Genomic DNA, 24758 nt, shown 5'->3' with positions numbered 1-24758 from the left:
TATTCTGGGCATTCTAATACAATATCTTCAGTTGAAATCGAAGCATGAATAGCAAGGATAGATTTCTCAACCCTCATCGAGCCAACAAAGAGGTTGCACCAACCAAAGTACCGAAAAGCCGATAACACATGCATATCACTGTTCTTTGCCTATATCTTTGTTTTGCCAATACCTTTTCTAACAAGTAAATCTTCTACATCGAGATATCTCACGATTTCCTGAAAACTCCACGAGAGCTGATCACTGAAGCAGAACGGAAAAGTATCTATACTTGAGTGAGCACAGAACTATCCCGAAAAGCATATATAGGGGACACTACAGGAAGAACCTCGAATCATCAGCTTTACCGGCCACACATACTGCTCCGACAGCCCCAGAGAAAATTTAGGAACAGAGCCATTTACAGCCTTCTCAATGAATATTTGGATCTGATATAAGTCCATTTCAAATTCCAGACCTTTTCATCTTCGGTTGTCCCTCTTGCTTTCTCCCCGTTCCCTCTCACTTCTATATTGCGATCTCTCAGGAGAATCTTTGTCCCGATGTTTCCTACGCTTCGAGTGTTTCCTTCTGCTGCTCCGCTTTTCCCTCTCTCTAGAGGACCCCCTCTTCCTTCTCTTTGAGCTTGAATAGTGACGTTCCCTAGATGAATCACTGTCTGATTCACTACTATAGTGGTGTCGTCTGGAACCTCTTCTACTCCTCTCGTCTTCCGAAGATGAGCTATCCAGTTTCTCTTCATGCCGATTAGATGAATTTCTCACTGTGTTCTCGTTTGGAGGCACCAAATTCATATTAAGATCTCCAGATCTCTTCTCAGGTGAGTCATTACTTGCCGGTTTCTCACCGCCTCTGGCCAGGGTGTGAACAGGTTCTTTGATCTCTAACAGCACACCTTCCTGGGTGAGTTTGGGATCACTAAAGTTGTTCTTATTGTCGTGGCCAACTTCCTTCTGGGATGCATTCTTGGCTTGCTTTGTTGCGGGAGGTAGCTCAGGTGGAACCTCCAGACCAAGTTCCTTGCCCAATGATTCCAGAAAATCGCCAGCTATCAAACGGTTCAGTGTCGCATTTGCAGCCTCAACCTTCTTCTCTGGGTTTTCCAGTGTATTTGCCACAGAAATTTCCCCTTCATCTTCCGAGTCATCATAGAAAATTGCCTGAGAAGGAATAAAAGAAGCCAATTTCAGGCATTAAGTTGACATAAGGATGGAGAAAGATGCTTGAGCTAAGTATTTAAATGGCTTCCGAAAATCAGATATGAAATGAGAAAACAAATAAATTCCAATGTAAGGAGCGGAATAATATCAAATCAGAAACTGCACACTAGTACCAGAATTTGCTTGAAAGCAGGAAATTAAACAGTCACAGCACACTCCAATAATGTTTTACCGGATGTTCTGGAAAATGGAAAGAAGACAGAGAAAGGTAACATTGTGAGATAAGCACCTTATACAGGTCAACCGGCCTCTCAACATTTTCAATTTCCACATGAACTTCTGGCTCCTCTTCAACTACATTTTTGCTTTCTTGGTTATCAGATTGGGGTACTGTCGAAGCATCTCTTCTGGAAGTAACCTTTTCTTCAGTTCCAGATGCTTTGAAAGAATCAGGCACAAAAAAGAGGGAATCCAGCTTGCTCCGAATTCGTGGAGCTGGCGGTGGCTGCAAGGATGAAAATTTGTCATAGTTATAACATGCATATCTCCTCAGACCGCTCGTTTCACTAATAAAATAAAAGATGAAATGGTCCAGCACAAAGATTAATTAGCGAATAGTTTCACCCAAAAGAAGATTCGTAACTCCAGAATCCATGCATAGACATACAAAACATTTAACACCAATTTTGCAGACTAATTGTTTCACCAAAAGAAATTCTCATCCTTCTCATTTACTTGGTCTATCTTAACTTTTCTTCTCCCTTTCTTTTTTTATGGAGGGAAAAGGTGCTCAAATAAGTCAATGCAAAAGAAGTTTTTGTATTGTTTAGTCAATCCATTATGTTCATGACTGGGTTGACATGCCAAGTAATTTAGGCCAGTAAGTGAATACCTTCCCCATGTAAGGATCAATGAGATCAAAGCGCTTGCATAAGATAGGAGAAGGACGCCATTGAAACTCTTCCCTCTTAGGGACAATTTTTTTCGTTAACTCTTCAGTTTGGATAGGTTTAACTTCCTGTTCACATAAAATCAGTTAAAAACAAGAGCTGAAGGTACATATTGATAAGAGCCAATGTTATGACCAGAGACACACCTCAACTCCTGCAGAAGTAAACTGCATCCCACCAGCTGAAAACTCTGTAAAGCGCTGAGAGAAAGGAGTACTTTCCTTGGCCAACCGTGCTTTCTCTATTGCCTCGGCTGCAGCCTCAAAATCCAATCTTTCACGGGCACGAGCACTCTCTGACATATAACTAGCTCCGCCTGAATCTGTGGAACGGAGGCCACCTCGATATTTTTCCTTGAGGAACTGCTCGAACCTCTCTTGTTTTGCAGGATTGTCTTTAAATGGTTTTGAAACTTCAAGCAGCTCACTCTACACGTGGCAGACAAATAGGTAAGTCCTAATAAAGAATTCTCATACCAGATATCAACATATATGGAGATAAGCAATAAAATAGAGAAACAAGGAAATGAGCAATAAAATAGAGAAACAAGAACCTAACACCCGCAGAATACAGGAAAACAGAGTACGTGAAAGGGTATGAACTCACAAAAACTTCTGATTTAGTAAATGTATCTACAAGATTGGTAGGGAACTTCACGTCTGCAGGAGCATCAGTTGAGGTTGGAGTGACCATGCTTCTTTCAAGAGGCCTTTCCCCTAAGATTCTTCCTCGACTCTCTGCTGTCATACGTGGGACAGAAGATTCCTTTCCCTCTAGCGATAGCTTCGTCTGATTACTCTTCTGCCGTTCTTCCCATAATTTTCTCACATAGTAATCATGAAAATTTCCGCCAATAAGAAAACTATATAATTGATTTGACTGATTCTTTTCTCTGGAGAGATCCTCAAATAACTTTCCACATCGAGCCACTAAAGTTGCAACCCCCTCTATCAAGACTTTTAAATTACTGTCCTCAGGAGGAGGAACTTCCAAGGGAGGAGGGTCAGAAAGTCTGCTGTTGCTTTCAAGAGGTCCAGGAAATTTATGTCGGGGTTCAAAGTCCTTTGGAATCACAGGAGGATCAAACCTATATCACCAATTTACTTCAGTATTCATCATTTCGTTGGAAAAAAATTCACAGAAAAGAAAAGCAGCAACAATAATTTACAAGAAGAGAGATGCTCTTTACATCTATGAACATATGCACAAAAAACTCATAGGAATCAACCAAATCACCAAATCAAGCTTTTAAAAGCAAAGAAGATATGAAAGAACACAAAGACTCCGATACATCATCGAACATAAACTTTGAATTCCCATTTAATAATAAATAATCAATTATGCTTCATGAAGCATTTACCTTTCCAACTGATAGTCAGAATTTGAAGCAAGTCTAAACCCAGGGAGAATTCCATGTTCCTTTCCCGTCAACCTTGGCCTGCTGTCCTGCACCTCAATGCCAACTTTAGAAGGTTCTTCGGCTTCTTCAATCAAAGTTTCCTCAAAATCATAACCTAAGAAAAATATCATTTAAGTGAGTAAATGGTTTCTCAGAGCGCAAATCTTACTGAAGAATAATACCAGAAGACTAATAAATGAACCATTCCCCCTTATATTATGTCAAACAAACACATGATTGCAGGTGAATTAGCTATTGAAATCATTAGTCCAGTCATAAGAAATTTTAATCATGATGAATGAATATCAAGCTAGTAACAATCATGATGGTCAAAGAAAAGCTCATTAACAACCAGACATGAACAAATGAATTGGAAAGCAGACTTGAGTTCCCGTGGCAAAAGTGAATTACATTTCAAAAACTTCCCCGCTCCTAATGCTAGAATTGCAAGTAGACAAGCAGCACTGACAACACTATATTTGACTGCTCAAGCCAAAGTCCAGCCACAGAATTGCTTACCAGAGCCATAGACATCCTCATCTTCAGCATCAAGTTCTTCAAGGGCTCCAATTCCAAAACCAGGAGCCATATTTTTCGCTGAGAAGATCAAGTCAATGAGATTTAAAGTGCCTCAGTTATTAGAATAACAATTCAATTACAGAGATGAAATTAAGAGAAAACTGCAGACATACATAAAACGAATAGCGAGATTGATCTGAAAGAAACAGACCAGCAATGTAAGTCCAACCACATTAATGTATCTTACACTTGAAACCAAAGAGGTTATCTCTTGATGAGAAAGGTCTTCTCTGCCCATGTTCTCTTCCTCCAGAAGTATGTTGCCGTTTCTTTTCTGAAATTTTGAACCGCAAAATAATTAACTAGTTGCTAGTAACTAGCCATTTCTTTTCTGAAATTTGAAGGGGAAATCATTCACTAGTTGCAAAGAAACAAAACGGTCAGCAGCTACATACCCCTGAACTCCGGTGCATCCTTGTAAGGATCATAGCCCAAACCATGCAAATCTTGTTTCGGATCAAGCACATAAACCTACAAGAAGGAAGATGTATAAGATCTAACATATAATATGTTCCTAAACAGCTTAAATCTTATCAAAGTTCAATTGATTTAGTTTTTCACTCGAACTCTATCACAACAAAAACCCTTACAGGTGTGCTTTTAGAAGGCTTAGTTTCGCTCTCTGAGGGCTGCTCCAGCAGATTTTCAAGGCCATCCTCAGTAGGTTCAGATGTACTGAGCTCTGGTTTTGCTTCATCAGATGTAAATGCTAGGAAGGCCTTTCTAGCTTCTCGACGAGCCTCTGCAATTAAACCGTTGGCAATATGATATCAAAATTTTGGGCAGAAACCCAGGAAAATTAATATCAACGAAATCATGGAATGGGAGCACAAGCACAAACGGAAACAACAATAACCCAGATACAGTGTGGACTGAAAAGAATTTATTTAAATGATAAATATAGGCCTCTCATTGATAACTGCAGCAATGGCGTGCCAACCATATAGAATAGCATAAGAAAACCCAAAATATCGAAAAACTCAGTCTAAAGAAAAGCCAGACATGAGTGCCCCATCTATATTCCCGATTGTATCATACCAAGCATGAATATGTGTACTGAGGAGATGCTGAAAACTTACAATTACTTTTCCCAGACATAATAGGAAAAAAAGAAACAACTTGCTGACTCTTAGGATTTGAGAGAGTTAAGCAGAAGATGCATACCATACAGTGAACTACTATGTGAGTCTTTTAAGGAATGTCCGTACCTCCATCCCATCTTCTTCAGCAAATTCATACCTGAAATATTTGGAAAAAAGATGGAATTGAATGAACACAGGCACCAAACCAATGCTTTCTAAATGTGAAAACCAAGCTAACAAAGTACAAACCAACTGAATCTGTAGCTGGAAGTACAATTTCATCAGGAACTGGTCCAGGAATAGCTGATGGCCTACTGGATCAAGACACGAGCAACCAGCCAAGAGTTAATAAAAGATCGCTACTATGGCCATGATAATCATACACCGGAAACAGGATGAAAAGCACTATTGACTGGAGGATAAAGTTGGAAAAAAATGGCCTATGCTGCTCAATCACATTGACAATGTGTGTTGATTGATATACTCTCCCGTTGGCTTAAACTTCTAAAATAAAAGCAGAGTGCATCCAAATGTCTGAATTCTAATGCAGGAATATCTTTTGTATGCAACCAACATAGCTTAAATTACATTAGTTAGAATCAATAGAGAGGATCACACATAAGAGGAGGAGAAGCTGCTACAGTTCGCTGAAGCTCAAGTTAGACAAGTGATATTCCTGAGGACACCAAGAATAGAGTTGTTTTCAGGCAAAGAGTATCCTCAGATACTCAACTGTATTATCTGTCCTCATAAATCTCATGGATGCTGTTAATGCAATTTGACAGTCATCGAAAGGACCATAAAACTTCCAGCTTTTAAACTTTCAGGAGCCATAAGGAGCTAGAAGCTGATCAAACAAATAGTATTCCTTTTGGCTTCACTTGTTGCTTGGGACTTCTTGGTCTATGAGCAGGGTTTTCTCATTGGTATTGTTTAAACCTTACAATACATTTGGGTACTTCCTATTCAGCCTCTAGAGGGAGTGGCTCTTAGATGCCATGGACAGTGGCCTCAGCAGAGTTGTTTAGCTTGTACATAATGCACTTACATAGGCTTAGACTATTCCTTGTAGGTCAAATGACACCATCTGTGATGGTTAATCAACTTCAAAACTATCAAAATCAAAATTAATGTTGGATCGAACCTGCTTTGTTGTTCCTTCTCCGCCTGTTTCCGAGCTAATTCTGCAGCTGTAAATCCGAAGGTATCAAACTGGGATGATGCTGCCAAAGAACGACCCTCTAATTCCTAAAACGCGAAAAGGAAAGAATTGCTGACTTCAGTAATACCAATATATAAGAAACTTGCAGATGCAGAGCCACAGAGCACTTCAACAAAAAGATAACACTGATCCACCAACAAATTAAGAGGACACCTCTTTGAAGTTTAGCAGCAAAGAAACTATTATGCTTTATCAGTTCAGTTTAGATAGGACAGAGGCTACAGAACTAATTAGAAATTAAGGGCAATCAAATGAAAAAATGGCCCATGAAATTGAAATTTTAGTACCAGAACAAACAGATACAAACTTGAATTTCATTCATACAATGAATGCTGTCAACTGATGATGCAGCTTGCATGGGCATAATGGAGCTAACTAAGTTATCCACACTATATGAACAATTTAACCAATTATAGTTAATTCTAAAATGTCCAGAAACCAGTGTGCACCTGAAGGATCTACAGTCTCAAATTTTCACAAAAACAAGTTTGGAACATGATCATGTTTCCAGATTTTCAATTCATAAGGCCCGACGAAAAATCTCACCAAACTACAGTACAAGAGGCACTATCATGTCGAATGGATTCTACCATCACCCTTCTGAAAGAATAAATAAACTAATTCAATGAGAGAACAATCATACGGCTTTTTCATCTTCATCCAGAAAGTTTAAAATGTTCTGCTGTTTGACTTCGGCACGATTCTTCCTGGATGATGTAAATGACTGTGGAGTCCAGCCTGCAAGTTTAATCCACAAATTAGAGGAGAACATAGAGTACAGACTCTTTTAGCAGATGAAAACAGCACATACCCTCCTTTGAACCCGCTGTGTTATAATATCCAGCAGAGAAGCCTCCCGTAAAAGCTCCATGGAATCTCCTCCGTCCTTCTTCATCCCTGACCTAGAGGAGAACAACAAACAGAGTATAAACTCATGCCATGAATTGCCATAAATTACCATCGAAATACACGGGAAAATTCAACCATCAATGCTCATGTATTCCATTCGCACTTCTCTGTGATATGTTCAATCTTCTTACTAAGCAATATGAAAGCACAATATTCATGGAAGAGTTCAAAAAATCATTATGCGAATGACGCAATAACACCCGATATTATATCCCGATGCTGAATGAGCTAAAACTTCACGATGAAAGTTCAGAAACAACAAGGTGCATCGACATTGGAGCAGCAGACACGGAATTCTAGCTCTCACTACGAACATCACTGACGCGAAATGCACAGGAATTTCCACGAAGTGATTGCTAATGCTAACAAGCTATACAAAAACACGGCACAATCGGCATCCTCTTGCACTGCAAATTCACCCAGCAATTTGCTGAACTTCGTTTGAGCTTAGCATTAAAAGTGGGGGAAGAAGCAGGCAAGAGATAGATGAGATACCTCTTGCTTCCAGGAGGGGAGCGATCGCAGGTTTCCAGAGGACTCAGCAATGGCCTTCTTCTTGCGGCTGGCGATGCCTTCCTCCCGCTCTACGGGAGTTCCATAGAAAACGAAATCCTCCTCATCGGAATCCATCGTCTTCTCCGGTGGCCGAACTGCCGATTTACCAAAGATACAGAGCTCGAGAAGATTGAGTTCAATATGGAATAACCAAATTCAACAGCTGAAATTACAATCTCTCTTCTGCAATCTTGTTAGGGTTCTACTCGAACCCGTCATGAACATAATTTTTCTTTCACCAGCTGTTTCTAGATGACCATATCTCACTCACCCGCGCAAAATACAGAAAAATAATTAACTTTTTCATTATTATTTACCAGTGGATTGGTGAATTTTATATAAATTATAAAAAAAAACGTAATTTTTTCCAACAAATTAATAGTTACTTATATAAAAAAAAGAACTCTTGCTTAATATATGTATCATTTTCTATATATATAACTAAAATTTAGTTGAGTGTATAATAAATGAGATTTGATTCATAAGAGATGTTTAAAAGAAAATTTTAAAAATATGGAAAAATAAAATTATAAAATAAAGATAATAATTAAAATTTTCTAAGAAAATGCAACTATAATGTATCTAAATCTCTTACTCGTTATATAATAATTAAAAGAAAATTAAAAGAATATGAAAAAAAATAATTGAAAATATTTAATAAATGCAATTAAATATACCTAAATTTCTTACTAAATATAATTAAGAGAAAACATAATTCAAAATTACTTGAGTGCATATTAAATGCTTATAAAAAAATTTAAAAAATATTGAAAAAGAAAATTATAAAACAAAGATAATAATTAAAAAATTTTAATAAATGCAATTAATGTATTCGAACCTTCTACTCATTATATAATAATAATAATTAAAAGAATATGGAAAACATTTAAAAACGGAGAATAATAATTAAAAGTATTTAATAAATGCAATTAAGAAAAAATCTTTGGTGTAATTTCTTAATTATATATAAGTGACAACTATACAAGCATTACTTACCGTGACATCATCAAAATTGATATTCTTACGAAAATTAATGAGTTATCATATATATAATTTGTCATAAAAATTAAATATAGATATGTATGAGTATATTGAAAAAGTAAAATTTAATATGTTAAAAATAAAATTCATGAATCATAAAAATGATTATATTTTAATAAATTCTAAGATAATAAGAAATATATAAAAAGTAGAGTTAATATACATATATAAAAGATATATATAATGTCTAATTATATAGAATAATAACAATCATTACCCACTAAGGAAGATTTCATAAATTTGAAAAATAATATAAAAGAATCAAAATATATAAAATAATATAATTATGTATAACGCAAATTAAAATTGTGAAATAAATTAAATAAATTTATAAGAAATAATAAGAATGTTAATTATAAAATTATCATTGAACTATTCAAAAGCATTTATGCAACTCTATTGAAAATTATTTTTGAAAATTGACTAAACTTTTATTTTCAATAATAACAAAAATACTAATAAGTAAATTAATATCTTAAACTGTGATAATTATTATCCGCACGAAATATAAAACATAAACACGAACCTATGCAACGCATGAGATTGAACACTAGTATATTGTATAAGTATCAAATCATATATAATTAATAGTTTCAAATTATTATCTTCCAAACATTTTCATTTATACTGAAATCAAAACTTATTATCTAACAATTATATTTCAGCACTTTTACAGATTTATTAATATTGATATAATATAAGATTTTACTTCATATTTATAAATTTATCATATTTTCTTTTTTCCGAGTATATTTTCTTTGACTTTATGTATACATCAAAGTTTTATAAATTAGTTATAACCCTAAATTTAACATAAAATTATAATAGATGTTATTTCATTCTATGGTTTTTGATGTGTATATGGTGTATATATGTAGTGTAATATACTATTCAGCCAAATGTAGTGTAACATACTAATATATTGGTAAGAACTCATAAAAATTAATTGGTCATTTTTAAATTTTTGTTAACTTTTCTAGAAATTTTCGAAGATTGTTATTTATGGAGGATTGAATAAAAAACCTAATTAACCCATTCATTAAATTGAAATGATAAAATATAAAGCTTGTTGGACCTAATTTTCAATGATGAGCCCATCTGTTAAGATATTATTATTAAGCTCACAGGATGAGTTGCATAGAAGGTTCGCTTGGCCCATTTTGACCTCTTCATTTCTTTTGGGCCCAAAAGAAAAAGGCTGCAACATTGGATTAATTCATTTCTTTTGGGCCCAAAAAGCTTTTTTTTTTTTAAATAAAAATCAAACAATAGTGTTTACTAATTATTCTTCGGTTCGGTTCTGTAACGTGATTTGCTCCCATCTCCTTACCAATTATTCTTTATATCGAAACTTCTAACGAATTCGGGACTTGCGCTAGTCATCCAGGGCCAATCGAAAAACTAGTCCTTGCTCAACTATTAGCTTGCCCAGGCGACACAATGTGTTTCAGTAAATTTTTGAATTTCTACGTATATTTTAAGTAAAGTCTGCCCTATAATTATGAGCATATAGTAATTCTCAATATCTCATGTCATGCCATTTGAGCTTTTATTTATTTATTTATTTAATATGCACCCTCACATTCGAAAGTCCAACGACAGATCCCCGATTACTTTAGTTCGAATGGGGTCTACTCACTAAAAGGGTAATGTGAATTTTTCCAACTCATAATACTCGATCCATAACTTTATTTAAGAGGAACAAAAGCCAAATTATTAGAATCAATTCAGGTTTTTTTTTTCTTTAGATGATGACTTTGAAAGTCATATATATGCACGTCCTGCTCCATTATTGGTTTGGTCTTTACATATGGAAGGAGAAATTGATGCCCCAAATGAAATGGGATTCCACTTGGCATGGGATGCCTCCACAGTATCCGCGAAGTGTCGACTTCTCGAGCGGTCCAATCAGACAAAACTATGTTGGCTTGCTCCTACCTTAATTGAAAAGCACGAGTGTAAGTATATCTCAGGAGATACATTCACACCAATTCCATCATCGGGGGGAACAAAAAATAAATAATAAGAATCTTTAATTACCACAAATTAATCCAACATTAAAAGAAGTCGTTTTACGGAACAGTGACACAACACAACACGAATAGCTAGCGCCCTGCCCTTGCAAGGGAGAGTGTAACATATACCATGCACAATGACTGGTTGTGGTCGGTGTCCAGAGTTTAAGAAAGGGCATATGCCGTCTTTGTGAGAGGGGCGACAATGTACGTATACGCACGGTTCGTGATGATGTCATCAACCCAACGGGTTATAGTAATTTCGAATGCAAAGTTCGACTCGAGATCACAGCTTGATTAACACACAATTTGTCAGCTATCACGTCAAAAAATCTCAGTCAAACGCATCGAGGATATAATAATGCGGTGGGGGTGGGGCTCACAAATTAAGCAAGGAGACAAAGGGGATGATCGATCGATGAGGCGTGGCATCATCAGCTCAGAGAGAGAGAGAGAGAGAGAGAGAGAGACAGACAGACAGACAGAGGGATCAGTCATCAGAGTGATCCATCCATCGCAGGTAGGTGGAAGTATATATATATATGTGTGTGTGTATGTATGTGATGTAATCTCTTCAGCCAACACCACGTAAATATATGTAAATAGAATCATAAGGTCTTCTCGTGTTAGTGAACATCACGCAGAAAATCCCAAACACAAACAGAACAGCAGCAGCACAAGAAACGCGACAACACGACAAAGCATAAACAGCAGAAACAAAGACGACGACACATATTGTGTGGGAATTGGTGGGAAGAAGGATGCGAGGTTTCTGTCGTCTGCGTGCTCTTTGCTTCTTCTTCTTCTTCTTCTTCTTCTTCTTCAATTCCTCTTTTGGTCAGGCTCTGCGCGAACAGTGACGCCATTGTCTCCTGTTGCTTTGCTCATCAAAACGCACACCAACACATCCACTCTCTCTCTCCCCTCTCTCTCTCATTCTTTTATTTTATTTTTTTTAAATGCATCATCATATTAAAAAACTCTTTAAATCATGAATATTCAAGTTTCAACTAGGGATGTTCACTAAATCTCTCAACGTGAATTATTATCTCCATTCATAAGACTCGTACCATATTATTCTTTTTAGGGTTTCGAGGTATAGAGTATAGACTAAATATATAACGGTTGTTATTCATCCACTGTGAATGGATAAAAACTAATCAAAATGCATATTAGTGTGGATTTGTGGAACCGTTATAGACACCGTTATACACTTAGGTGCACAATGGTAATATTCGCTTTTTTTTTTGTAACAATACTCAATGAACATTTACTTATGAAGTTATAACCGTGTATTAGTTAATTAGGTATAGGAGATTGTAAACAATATAACAACTATGACAAGTACATGGGATCCAACAGCAAACTGAGTTTTCAACGAACGGATTTTACGTTGAAAAAAAAAAATCTATTCCAAGGTCCAGGATAATTCTTGAATGAGGCTTAGTCTCAACCAATATTAACTCGAATACATCCAACTATCCTCGTTGACGAGAGTTAGATCTAAGATCTCTTTATTAGAGGAGAGGGCATGTGTAGCTGCAACTTCGTAACCCCATTTATTCTCTGTCTAATTCTTTTTGCTGATTTGGGAGGTTCAGGTCAAAAGAGTCGGTCAATTTATTAGCATATCATCCATCTCTTCTTTCTATCTCTAATGGCAATGGTAATGGGATCTCTGCCCTGACGGGGGGGAGAGCCCACCAAGAAAGTGAAATAACACACACATTGTCCCCTCCAACTTTGCCCCTTTCCCTCTCGCCCTTCAGATTCCTTTTTCTCTTTCATCTTTTGTTCTTTCTTTCAAACATTTCTCTCTGTGTCTCTGACCAAAGTAATATTGGTGGGGGCAACATATGTTTCTTTTGTCAGGATTCTCTGCACTGCACATATCACATCAACACCACCACAACTTACATACGATCTCAATAATAACAAATCAAACGATTCCTTTCAATTTGATGCCCTAGCCCCCCACGTAATACTATTCCATGGTGTATTCATTCGACTCTTAAGGAAGATTCATCAGTTATTCTTCATCTTTCGATTTTGTGCAATGTATGGTGTTCATATGTTATCGAGCATACAAGCTAATCCCTCTCTGTATGCTGGTTAAGGTCACACAATTAGTTCCTCCAGAATACGTTGAGCTGATAATACCTTTATAAAAGATGGTGTTGTCTGATTGTGTACTATTTAAGAAGAAAAGATGATCAGCAAACTTTCAAACAAAACATTTTTCCTCAAAAACATAATCAGCGAGATATATATCAAGTACTTATATTGAAAAATACTCATTCACATGAATGAAAATAACGGAGTTTTGATGTACCATGTTAAACTAACACTTGTTTTTCTTGAAATCTTACCATGACTAGATATATACATATAACCCTTCAATAAAAATTAATAACTATAACATATATTTAAAATATTGTATACTAGAGCGCACACATTTTTGCCCACATATTAATTATACATGTACATAAGATCACTAAAAGTTTAATTAGGGATTTTTTTTCCTTAAACTATTGTGCAGTAATTGTGGTGAAAACAAAGGAATTGATTAGGGTGCCCCACATGCAAAAATAAATAAAAAGAAATGTCTCTCTCTCTCTCTCTCTAGACCTCTCCTTTGTCTTTTAAGGATGATTTATTTTCATTCCGTTTCTCCCTCCCCCTAAGGATCTGCCCATTTCACTAGCACATCACTCTTCTTCCTCTTTCTCTCTAACTCTCGAGCAAACATGAAGACATCATCAGTGACCATGTCCAGGAGCTCTTCTCATCAGGACTTCACCTCCAACTCCAAGCGACACTTCCACTGGACAAAGAAGGTCGGGTCTGAGGAAGACGATGAAGCCGAAGCTGGAAAGCCAAACGCCGCGGCATCAACTGATCATCATCAATGTCATGATCGGGGCTTTAATAATGCAGCAGACAAGAAGAAGATGGATCACACCAAGGAAGCCAATGCTGTCCCTTCTTCGTCGTCCCCGATACCAAAGCGGAAGCTCCAGGCCATTGCCGTCTCGAGGCTCCGCTCGGTCCTGACTGCCTTCCGGAACCGCTCGGGCTCCACGCTGGGTCTTGGGCCCCGTGTTGTCGGCACCCTCTTCGGGCACCGGAAGGGCCACGTCCACTTCGCCTTGCAGAAGGACCCTGCCTCGCAGCCGGCCCTCCTGATCGAGCTTGCCACTCCTATAAGCGGGCTGGTTCGGGAGATGACCTCAGGGCTGGTTCGGATCGCCCTTGAGTGCAACAAGCCTGAGCCTCAGAAGAGGTCTCCATCGTCTTCGTCTTCATCATCGTCCCACCACATCCCAAGGCTGCTTGAGGAGCCGGTGTGGAGGACCTATTGTAACGGGAGGAGGTGTGGGTTCGCAGCCCGGAGGGAATGCGGGCCCAAGGAGTGGAAGGTCCTGAAGGCCGTCGAGATGATCTCAATGGGCGCAGGGGTCCTGCCTGCCACAGGGGACGATAACGGTCTTGACCCCGAGTCGTCGGGCAGCATCAATCTCGATGGTGAGGTCATGTACATGAGGGCCAAGTTCGAGCGGATCGTCGGGTCCCGGGATTGCGAGGCGTTCTATATGATGAACCCAGACAGCAATGGAGCACCTGAGCTGAGCATCTACCTCCTCAGAGTCTGATTGTGATCATCTTCATCAGTGATGTGCTAATGATACTTGCTTTAGCTCTTCAATCATGAGTTGATCAGAGACTTTGTTTAATTCCATTTTGGTCCTTCTTCTTTTCACTTTTTATTTTTAAAATTTCTCTTTTTTTTTTCAGTGGAGAAAATGGTAAGTGGGGCTTACTTTAATTTAATTTTTGTTTTTCCTGAATTTTGTGGAGGGGGAAATTATTAATTACACTATAACTACAAGAGGGGGTAGAGGTGGTGGGGTGTATATGTATAGTTTTGTATTCTCTTTGCAATTAATGAGAAAAGGTGGGGGTTTATGCAAAAGCAATCATTGTTCCACCATTACTCTTATCCCTTTATTCCCATATGTAGCACTTTATATCATTTGCAATTAGCTTCCTTTTAAGAATTGTTAATAATAATTAATTAGCCCTAGCTAGCTTGGGGACCAGCATGATTTTTCTGTGCTTTCTTTGATCCTTTGATGCATTCTTTACAATGATTTTCACAACATTAATTCCCCTTGGACAATAAAAAAAGAAGAAGTGATCTGAACTTAAATCTAGAATAGGCCAAAACATATACAGGTCGTACCACCTTGATATCCATCAATATATGACATGGGATTGCAATTATTTACAGATGGTTAAGTGAGCAGACAAACATTCTTAAAATCTGCTTTTTATCCACAATTCTATCTATGTCGAGTTATTACAGTTTCTAACTAGTCAATGGTGTCGTGCGGTGCAGGGTTTTGAATTACAAACTCTAAAACTATTTTCATCATTTTTATGCATATAGTTGAGCTATTAATTAATAATAATAAAGACCCTGGATTATCTTTACATTAATACACTAGTGTTCTATCGTGTGCATTGTAGGGGTTCGTTTTCATATATTCTTATACCATTTCTTATTGTAATTGTTTATATTTTGAAACACAAATTTTTTTTTTATAAAAACAGTAAAAAAAAATTACAATTATTAAATATAATTTCAAATATTTAACTTAACATTTTTTTGTTTTAAAAAATATTTTAAAAATTTTGAAAATTTTGAATTTTTTTTAAAAAAATATTAAAAAATACAAAAAGAGTAAAAATTTAGAAAAAAAATAAAAAAAATATTTTAAAATTTTAAAAATTTTAAAATTATTTTTAAAAAATTTAATTATTTTTAAATTTTTTAAATTTTTAAATAATTTTTTTTATTTTTAAAAGGGTAAATTTTAATATTAAATTTTAAATAATTTAAAATTTAAAAAAAAATAATTTTTTTAAAAAAAATTTAAAATTTTCAAAATTTTAAAATAAATTTTTTATTTTTTCTAAATTTTTACTCTTTTTTGTATTTTTTTATTTTTGAAAAAAAATTTAAATTTTTTTTAATTTTTCAAAATAAATTAAAATTTTTTAATATTTTAAAATATTTTTTATTTTTTCAAAATTTTTACTCTTTTTTGTATTTTTTAAATTATTTTTTGTATTTTTTTGGACTTTTTAAAATTTTATTTTGTCTTAAATGACGTGGCGCACTATAATTGGTTCCACGTAACAAAAGTGACACATAGGACGCGCCACGTCAGCAAAATGTTAACGGCGTCAGCTCGAGTTGACGATTTGTACCATCATGAAACAATTTTGAAACATTTTGTACCATCATGTAGCGAAAAAAACTTTTTGGACCATCATGAAACATTTGTAAAACATTTTGGACCACCGGTGGAATTTACCCTATTTTTTATAACAATTATTCTGAATTTTATAAAAAAATTGGCTTCCTAACACAATAAAATATTTTAATTAATTAATTAATTTCAAATTTCATACAATGATTACATAATAAAATTAGATTAATTTTACCTAGTTCAATGTATATTTTGCAACAGTACTAATTAGTAAACTTTATATTATATATTTATTTAATAGTAAGTTCATTAGAGAGATTTGTTGCAGATGACATCCTTATGATAAGTTCATATACATTTACTTTATTGCCATTTTTTAATTATGCAAATTTTGTGACGTTCTTGTTTAATTTTTATATTCTCATATGGTCAGAAATAACGATAACATTTTTAATCTTATAATAGAAATTAGGTTGACATCCAATTAAATAAAATGAAATTCGCATGACTAAATCAACTCTCTTAAACTTTTTAAACTTTTCTTCACTAATGTGACATCATTTATTACTTTAGGATTCAATTTTGTTTATATGACCTTACACTAGTAGAATTAGTGATTTGTTATTATTTTTTAGGAAAAAATTTTATATATGAAAAATCATTATTTTTTTAGTTTCTATGTTTGTACTATACTCGGTTTTATCTTTTCATATATGTATTAATTAATTTATATAATAATTATACATATATTTTTTAAGAATAATTTGCTTCTCAAAAATCATTAAAAAATATATTAAAATTTCACTGAATAATATTTGAATAATAACTTTCGATGAAGTTGAACTAATTTAACTTATTCTGTATTTTTTTGAACTTTCTCTTACAAATTTGATTTATGCATTTCAGTACTCAATTTCGTCTATTTTAATTTTTTTTTCACATGCCCATAGCTTATGGTTAATCCAATATATAAATAGATAATTATTTTTCAATATAATTTATATAATAATGTCCAATTAAATATTGGATTCTTATATAATTATAAATTGACCATTTTAATCCTACCAACTATGGTCTTATTTAATGTAAAATGGAGTCAATTTTACTCTATATATATATATATATGTTTTATAGTTGATATATGGATTAAGAGGAAAAAGCTTTCGACGAGGAGTTGAAGAATTTACTTGAAAAGCTATCATAGTATTACTCGATGCTTTTATCGGCTTTTGTATAATATTATATTGGATGAATAGATATTGATATTGATTGGGATCGAAATTGTTCTTTTGCAATTTATTTTTTCCCTCATTACATGGAGAGTATCATGAGTCATCAATGATGGGGATTGATTTCTCTCATTCTTCTCCCTTTTTGAATAGCTATAGGATACTTTCGCATTATTATTCTTCCTCTTCTTCTTCAATTCCCTTATAGCTTCCATGGCAGTGCCCTATAAGCATTTTGGTCATAGAGAAGGAAGATGTTCCCAATCATTACATTGATGTATAAATTCTGCGTGGATTGATCCCAATAAAATTTTTTATTATTAAAGCTTCCATCATAGAACTCATCAAAAGCAAAGAATACACACAATCCTTATTTTATTTAAAGAAAATATCAATTTCTGACATTTTGGGCAGTCGAAATTAGGCCACTTTCGCCTTTATCTCTTTGACTGCTTTCCACTTGGGCATATTTTTTGGAACTCTTGAATCAGCGGCCGCACTGTTACCATTTAAAGTAAGGCTCTCCATAGTCCTTACTTTAATAGGTGAACATATATAAAAATTCCTAATCATTAGAATTAGTTAATATATACTATTAATCACAATGTGTGTGACGCATAGTTGACAAATTGCGCTACTAATGGAGTGGAGTTATAATCCGCCGTATAGGGTTTCAAAACTCATTGAAAAAATTTCCTTGTTCATGACAATCGGCACCCGAACTGAGATCAGTATTAGATAATAGGTCAAGGAAAAGTATAATGTCTTAAATAAAGAGAATTATATACTAGTTGGGGAAAAGCAAAATTTGGTCGCTTGGGTAGTTTGTGCCAATGTTCCTTTTTCTGTACCGTCTGTCCACGTTTCAAGGCTTTCAGACTCTTTCCTTCTCTCTCTTACATAGGCTAGTGAATAAAGTGGAGCCCCGAGTAACATGAGAAAAAAAAAAAATACTCGGTGATTTGATTTCAAATGGATGTTTTTTTTTTAAAATATTAAGTGGGCTTAACATGGATCATGCATGTTAATCTCAACCCAATTGATAATATACATTTGTCCAGACAATAACAGATATGCAAATCTCGTATTTACCTATATATATTTGTAACCTGCAGGAGTTTTTCGATAAGTAAAAAGGGGAGTTGATTGTGCAGATGATGAGCTTGTTTAGAAATATGTAATATTCTTTTCTTTTAATGTTTTCTAACTTTTCTAATTACAGTGGAAGCTTACAGTCAAATAAGTAGTAATGGTGGGAAGGAAAAATAGAAGGCATCCACTAATGAGTTAAAAAGATAAAATCTCTTGATTTTAAGTTAAGAGACGAAATGTTATTACGCTAAACCTGTTTTTTCTTTTTTCTTTTTCGAAAAAATGAATAGAAAAGTAAAAAAAGAACATATATGAAAGAAAACGTTGAGAAGTTGTGGGTTACAACTGGGACAAAGAAATCCGTTGAGATTACTAGACTCGCTGCCTTCGCGAAAACCGAGGTTGTGTTTCATAATAATCTGCTCATCATTCTTCAAAAGATTCTAAAGTCAGTGTCCCTATGAACAAAAGAGAGAGAGGGAGAGAGGGAAATATTCCATTATAGCCCCAATGCAAATGTACGTTTAATTGAATCCTAATCTCCCTTTATTCCTTTTGAAGGATTAATAAAACTTAATGGTATGCTAATTTAGAAGCTTATTGCTCATGAATTAATGCAACCAAAAGTACTTCTGAAGAGTAAATTGAATATTATCTTGTGGTGTTTTAGAGGAAAAAAAATAATAGTATCATATGTTGAAGATATAATTATTTATAAAATTGTAAGAGATATTGTTCTCGCAATTTCGAGGGATCGAGCATGAAACGTTACTCCCCCTCCGAATAAGTGTGCTTTTTAGAATTCGAACTTGTATTTTTCTCCTTACGGGGTTAGACCCGAAACATATCCATGTAAATATTAATGAGATCACCGATATATAGCAGCCATTGATATATATATATATATATATATATATATATGAGATATGACTTTACATATATGTCTAAAGATAAATCATACAACTTAGGAAGCTTAATAATTTTATGGGACGAAATGATTCTCGATTTATAGGAGCAATAAGTGCTTAACCACTTGTTAAAGGCGGGGATCGATGTTGTGTACGAATCGGCCCAAGTAACATGACTTAGCTATGATCTCAAGTCACCAAGAACGGCTTCTTGTCTGCGCAACTGTTCATTATTTTATGGGAGGCCAAGTCCCAATTAAAGTAAGACGCCGTTCCCATTTGGAATAGAAAAGGGAAAAAAAAAAAAGAACAAAAGCCAACAAGCACTGTGTATGTACATATAGGCACTAAACTTTGGGACTGGGAGTAGGACAATTGGATAGCTTTTAGAATTAATTAATTAATAATAATTATTATAGCTTATAATTATAACTTATAATTATAACTTGAAATCACCGTCGAGAAAAAAAATTTGAGGGGGTAGAGAAAGGTATATCTTGATGTTTTCTCATCCATCTCTTGTGTGTTTTGGATTTGCAATAAGAGGACTGATCTCGCTTGAAATATTTGTTGCTGACCATAGAAAGTGCCTTCCATGGCTACAACATTAAGTCATGATGATCGGACGAGCTCGACAATTAATTGTATATATTTTCGACTATCACTGCCAATCAAGGTTTACTCGTAACTTGTTGCCCGAGCTTAATAACTTAACTCCTCTTGAAATGTTAGTTAGGTACATTAGGGTGAAAATTAATGATGGATGTAAGGTGTACGAAAGAACTTATGCCAAAAAACCATGCAATGATTAAGTAAATGAAAACAAAGTTGATGAAATGATCGTAATTAATCTCTTACTTGATCCATACTTGATAGGTTTCTCTGGGTACGGCTTCGCTCCCTCTCTTCCTCCCGTTCTCTTGACTCTTCCAAATAACAACTACTGATCGCAGTCTTTCGGAGTTTTCGGTTGAACAAATTGTCATCGCTTCGTATTAGATGATTAATTGAAACCGTGTCGAAAGAAAATGAAACTTACTTCAATTTCTCCGAGTTTGAATTTCATCGACACAGTTTTTAGTACCTTTTTGTTTCTCCTTTCCCTATCGGTTGTCATACCATGCGCCTTCCTTTATAATCCATTAAAGACCAAACCAAAAGAATATTTTTTAAATAAATAAATAAAAACAAAAACGGCAGGCAAAATTGCATAGCTCTCGGATGTGCACAAGGAGGTGCTGTGGGTCCATTAGATCAATTTACTTGTGGGTCCAGAAAGCCGCGTTTTTCTCGGGGAGACATGGGCCTTCGTGGTCCAACTTCTCACAGCATGTGGGCCAGGGCCCAATAGATGACTCCGATGATTATGTGGCTGGTCTTCGTATAAATGGGCCTCGGCCCAACTTAACATTTCACTTCGAAGTTTAATAGCAGTATACAGAAAATATGCATTCACTGTGCATAATCAAACAAACTTCAGCAAAAATTTAAAGCTTTTGTTTGGTTTATGAATAATAATCTAACTTTATTCAACTCAACTCTATTCTTTCCCGAATTTAACAATATAATAATTATTTTTATTTTCTTCTCTTCCATATAATAAAAAATTCTCACTCATAATTTTTTTAGTCATTCTTAAAATCAATCTTTTAATAATAAATTCCTCATCCACTTTCACATTTATATATAAATACATATATATATATACTCGCACGCATAAATATATTTGTCAATATTTGCAATCATTGCACAAAATTAAGTCCAACTCGAAAACCAAACGCAAGCTAATTGGTTATAACTCTATTTCTGTTAATTGCTCAATCGTAAATTCTCCATATTCTGAATAATTGTCGTGGAATATGATGATTCTTGGCTTCCATAATCAAGGTCACTTCTCATATTTAAACTCGATTAATCGATATATTTCGAAAGTTTATTGAAACATTGTACGTCTAAATGCTAAATGCCCAATAGCAGTCATACGTAATATGCTGAAATCAGTGACCTCGAAAAGAATCCAACTATTCTAATTACATAGCAAACTGAAAAGAATTTGTGAAGTAGCAGAAGACCTACTGCACTATTAGAGCAAGAGGGCTCCCGAAGAACGTCATTACGACCGCGAAGATCAAGGAAGAGCCGCTCACAGGCATCGGAATGGTCTTGGATGAACGGGAGTGGGCGGTCGAGTTCTGGCTAGTAGCTGGGGGAGGGGACTGGGGTTCTATGACTTTGATGATCATCTTCTGTCCTCTCTGGCAGTGGCCTGAGACTCCGCTGATGAAGTAGAACAGACCTGGGCGGTCCAGCGTGAAGTTGGTGTTGCCGTTGTTGGCGAAGAAGAGGGGCTGAGAGGATTTGCATTTCTTGTACTCGTCTTCGTTCACTTCCATGAGGGAATCCTTTTCATACTTGAAATCTGCATAGACATATATATGTTTACGAAGGACTAAGGGTGATGTCAATGAACCGACGTAACGTGAACGAGATGGAAAATGAATATAGGATTTTCTGCTAGCTAAACGTGACATATGAGGACGTATATATAGATATGGACGAGGAGAACTTACTTATCGTGTCGTTGACTTTGAAGCGATTCTTGGAAGCCCACTGGTTGTACATATCCTCGACATTCTTTGACTTCGGGATGGCCCATCCGTCATCGCCACCGACCTCGAACTCGGTCGAAGCAACAAAGAGAGCTTGGAGGAAGATGAAGAGGATCAGAAAGAGGAGAACTGATCTGCAAGTGGATAAAGCCGCCATGGATGTGAGCTTAGCTTGGGTATAACAAGCTTCAGGCTGTGCGTCTAGCTGGGGTTTGAGTAAGTTTACGTTGAGAGACACAATGTGGTGGCAAGTGGTAACCTACGAACCTTAAGAAGGGTTTGGGTTTGAGGTTTGTTAGTGAAATGTTTGACTAGGTAGAAGTCTGTTTTTTCAACGTCTATTTTTCTGAAGGTTGTTGAGTAAATTTTGGAGCAAATATTCGGTCTTATAAAACATGTTTCTCTAATTCCTTTTCTATAGTAATTTACTCGTTTCCTTTTCGAGTTTTTCGGCTAGTCGTAAAGGTGGGTGACAGTAATGGCGGCCTAGTGACCTCCCACTTATATGCTATCTTCGACTTTTTATGTCGATAACGAACATATTGATGATCGAATTGGACTTGGTGAGATCCATCCCTTAGGTAATGGGCTCGAAACCACAAGGACTTACGATCTTGATAGTAAATGCAATACCTTCGTGAATGGAGTGATATGATATTGGACAAAATTTTAATTTTTCGTTTTCAAATTATATCATTAGATTATGTGCATTACAACTAGGTATATGCCAGCATGTTGCGCACGTTTGAAGAATTGTTTAATTTATGTAATTTTGTAATTACTTCTTAGAGAACTTTTAATATATCCGTGAATTGATTGAGAAAAATTTTCATTTTAAAACTTTTAATATTTATTTACAATTTTTAGTGCAATATTAGATGTTACAATTTTATTAGTGGCAAAAAAATTACAATTTTATTAAAAATAAAACAATAAAAAAATCAATAAAATTTAAATTGAGAATTATCAAAATATAATTCTCACATATTACGCGTTACTTATATATATATATATATATATATATAATTTTCAAGTGTTTAGAATAGATCATGAGTCTAAGTAATATAGAGAAAGATTTAACTACATTGAATTGAATAATATAAAAAAAATGGTGTTGTAATATATAATGATTTTATTTAAAAAAGGGAAAGTAATCCACTAAATTGAGAAGAACAAAATTGCAATTGTAGGAAGAACTAACTTTGATTTTTAGGAGATTATTATTGTAAATAAACATTACAAAAGGAAACTTATATTATAGGAAAAAAGTATATAATATATACACGCTATAGATTAAAAAAAATACTAGAAATAATTATTACTTAATTTTAATTTTTCAGTAATATGGGGAACATTTAATTTTAACTTAAATGATTGCGAGAATGAAAAGGGTCAAGGTAAGGTGTAGGGAGAAATGACAGAAGAAAGAAAATAGCGTAGAGAATAATTCTTTTCGTGCTCTATTGTAGGACATGCAGTGCATTAAAGTTTAAACTTATGAAACCATTTCATATTTCTACAAACAACTTTTAAATTACCAAAAGAATCCTTAATATTTCAAAATGATATTTACATGTCCCTATGTATAAATAATATATAAAAACTCGTTAAATTGATATGTACAAAATCTACAGAATGGATTTAAGTTATAACAATAGATACATGCATTTTTGTTTTGAATTTATTAGTTTGTCATGCAATGATGAGCTGAAGGTCATATAGTTTGAGTTTTATGGCACAATTAAGTTTTGCTTCTCGATTTTTATGTATTATAATTGATGATAAACAAATGCAATCTAAGTGACAAAAGGGAGTTCGATATAATGACCCAAGTTTTAGCCAACATTGAATTACGATGTTCCGGATTTAATCATCATTGGTGGAATGACTTTCGTGCTCCTTTATACAACTTTTGTTATATTATTATACTAAATTGTAGCCCCCTCCCTTTATAATTGCAAATGTAATTTAAACAATTTCACTTGATAAAATGCTAACCTTCAAGCTCTCGATTTCATATCAACGCGAATGTCATTGCATTAAATCTCATTTTTCTATCACTCGAAATTTCAGACATCTCGAATTGAACAAATTCTGCAAAAAAAAAAAGAGAAAGAAAAATGAAAAATGAATTGAATAACTACGGACAATGATGGGCCTAACAGATGGTCGATGGGGGTGGAATGACCTTTTTGTAGCGATTTTGCATTTGGAATTTCCCACGCAGATGTGTTCGTGGGCCTTCTAATCCGTTTCCATTTCGGGCCAGAGCCTTCTAAAGCATTTGGACCTTACTAGACCCCGATCAATTCTCATATCGGCATGATAGCCTCGGCTTGAGCTTCTAATATCTATTTAGCACGACATGGCTCGTCTAAGACATAAACTGACAACGTGATAACAGCACTACTTTTGAAACCCAAACCATTTGAATCAAGAAGTTAAAAGTCCAAAATTGGGATAAACCCATGTCCATGGCTACCACGGGAAAGCCATGAAATAAGCCTTACTAGACCCCGCACGGACCAGGAAGTCTGGCGCGTGGTTCCTAACCGGCTAATTGGAGGTGTTTGGCCTAATAGTCTCGGTCTGAGCATGGACCGTTAAATTTTTGTTCGATATACGCTCCCAACTAGTAGTGACATGACACCATAAGACTCGGATCCAAGCACAGCAATCTCGTAGCGGGCGATCGGATTTGGCAAATTATTGCCCTTCAAGGTTTCTCCATC

General features: G+C 35.0%; 3 protein-coding genes across 6 annotated transcripts; 1 reads left to right on the top strand and 2 right to left on the bottom strand.

Annotated features, from left to right (window-relative positions):
• Nucleotides 1–26: 26 nt before the first annotated feature.
• LOC116188006 (G patch domain-containing protein TGH) lies at nucleotides 27–8132 on the bottom strand. Of its 4 annotated transcripts, none has more exons than XM_031517098.1 (16): nucleotides 7797–8132; nucleotides 7204–7294; nucleotides 7036–7130; nucleotides 6315–6418; nucleotides 5420–5484; nucleotides 5253–5327; nucleotides 4679–4830; nucleotides 4484–4559; nucleotides 4276–4362; nucleotides 4029–4106; nucleotides 3471–3624; nucleotides 2717–3197; nucleotides 2257–2538; nucleotides 2053–2178; nucleotides 1450–1665; nucleotides 27–1160 (listed from the first exon to the last, which is right to left on the bottom strand). In XM_031517098.1, exons 1-16 carry the CDS (start codon nucleotides 7929–7931, stop codon nucleotides 462–464), a joined length of 2916 nt encoding a protein of 971 aa, XP_031372958.1. In that variant the 5' UTR covers nucleotides 7932–8132; the 3' UTR covers nucleotides 27–461. The 4 variants fall into 4 exon arrangements, with proteins under 4 accessions (XP_031372958.1, XP_031372959.1, XP_031372960.1 ...); XM_031517099.1 differs by having other exon boundaries at nucleotides 5420–5481; XM_031517100.1 differs by lacking the exons at nucleotides 7204–7294; nucleotides 7797–8132 and having other exon boundaries at nucleotides 6315–6360.
• Nucleotides 8133–13553: 5421 nt separating this feature from the next.
• LOC116187011 (protein MIZU-KUSSEI 1) lies at nucleotides 13554–14906 on the top strand. Its single transcript, XM_031515583.1, has one exon. It carries the CDS (start codon nucleotides 13660–13662, stop codon nucleotides 14563–14565), a length of 906 nt encoding a protein of 301 aa, XP_031371443.1. The 5' UTR covers nucleotides 13554–13659; the 3' UTR covers nucleotides 14566–14906.
• Nucleotides 14907–21466: 6560 nt separating this feature from the next.
• LOC116189476 (mavicyanin) lies at nucleotides 21467–22247 on the bottom strand. The gene is made up of 2 exons (XM_031519151.1): nucleotides 21988–22247; nucleotides 21467–21836 (listed from the first exon to the last, which is right to left on the bottom strand). Exons 1-2 carry the CDS (start codon nucleotides 22181–22183, stop codon nucleotides 21490–21492), a joined length of 543 nt encoding a protein of 180 aa, XP_031375011.1. The 5' UTR covers nucleotides 22184–22247; the 3' UTR covers nucleotides 21467–21489.
• Nucleotides 22248–24758: the final 2511 nt, after the last annotated feature.

The sequence above is a fragment of the Punica granatum genome, chromosome 8 (assembly GCF_007655135.1).
Source record: "Punica granatum isolate Tunisia-2019 chromosome 8, ASM765513v2, whole genome shotgun sequence".
Taxonomy (NCBI): domain Eukaryota; kingdom Viridiplantae; phylum Streptophyta; class Magnoliopsida; order Myrtales; family Lythraceae; genus Punica; species Punica granatum.
The sequence above is the reverse complement of the archived record's forward strand: the minus strand, read 5'-3'. Positions and strand labels throughout refer to the sequence as shown.

Bases quoted from the DNA above. Each gene is read 5' to 3' on its own strand.
- LOC116188006 (XM_031517098.1), bottom strand. From the start codon at position 7,931: ATGGATTCCGATGAGGAGGATTTCGTTTTCTATGGAACTCCCGTAGAG. The intron at 5,328-5,419 runs GTTTGTACTTTG...CAAATATTTCAG, and splicing joins TCCAGCTACAGATTCAGTTG to GTATGAATTTGCTGAAGAAG. The intron at 1,666-2,052 runs GTATTCACTTAC...TCATCCTTGCAG, and splicing joins TTGATCCTTACATGGGGAAG to CCACCGCCAGCTCCACGAAT.
- LOC116187011 (XM_031515583.1), top strand. From the start codon at position 13,660: ATGAAGACATCATCAGTGACCATGTCCAGGAGCTCTTCTCATCAGGAC.
- LOC116189476 (XM_031519151.1), bottom strand. From the start codon at position 22,183: ATGGCGGCTTTATCCACTTGCAGATCAGTTCTCCTCTTTCTGATCCTC. The intron at 21,837-21,987 runs GTAAGTTCTCCT...ATGTCTATGCAG, and splicing joins CAAAGTCAACGACACGATAA to ATTTCAAGTATGAAAAGGAT.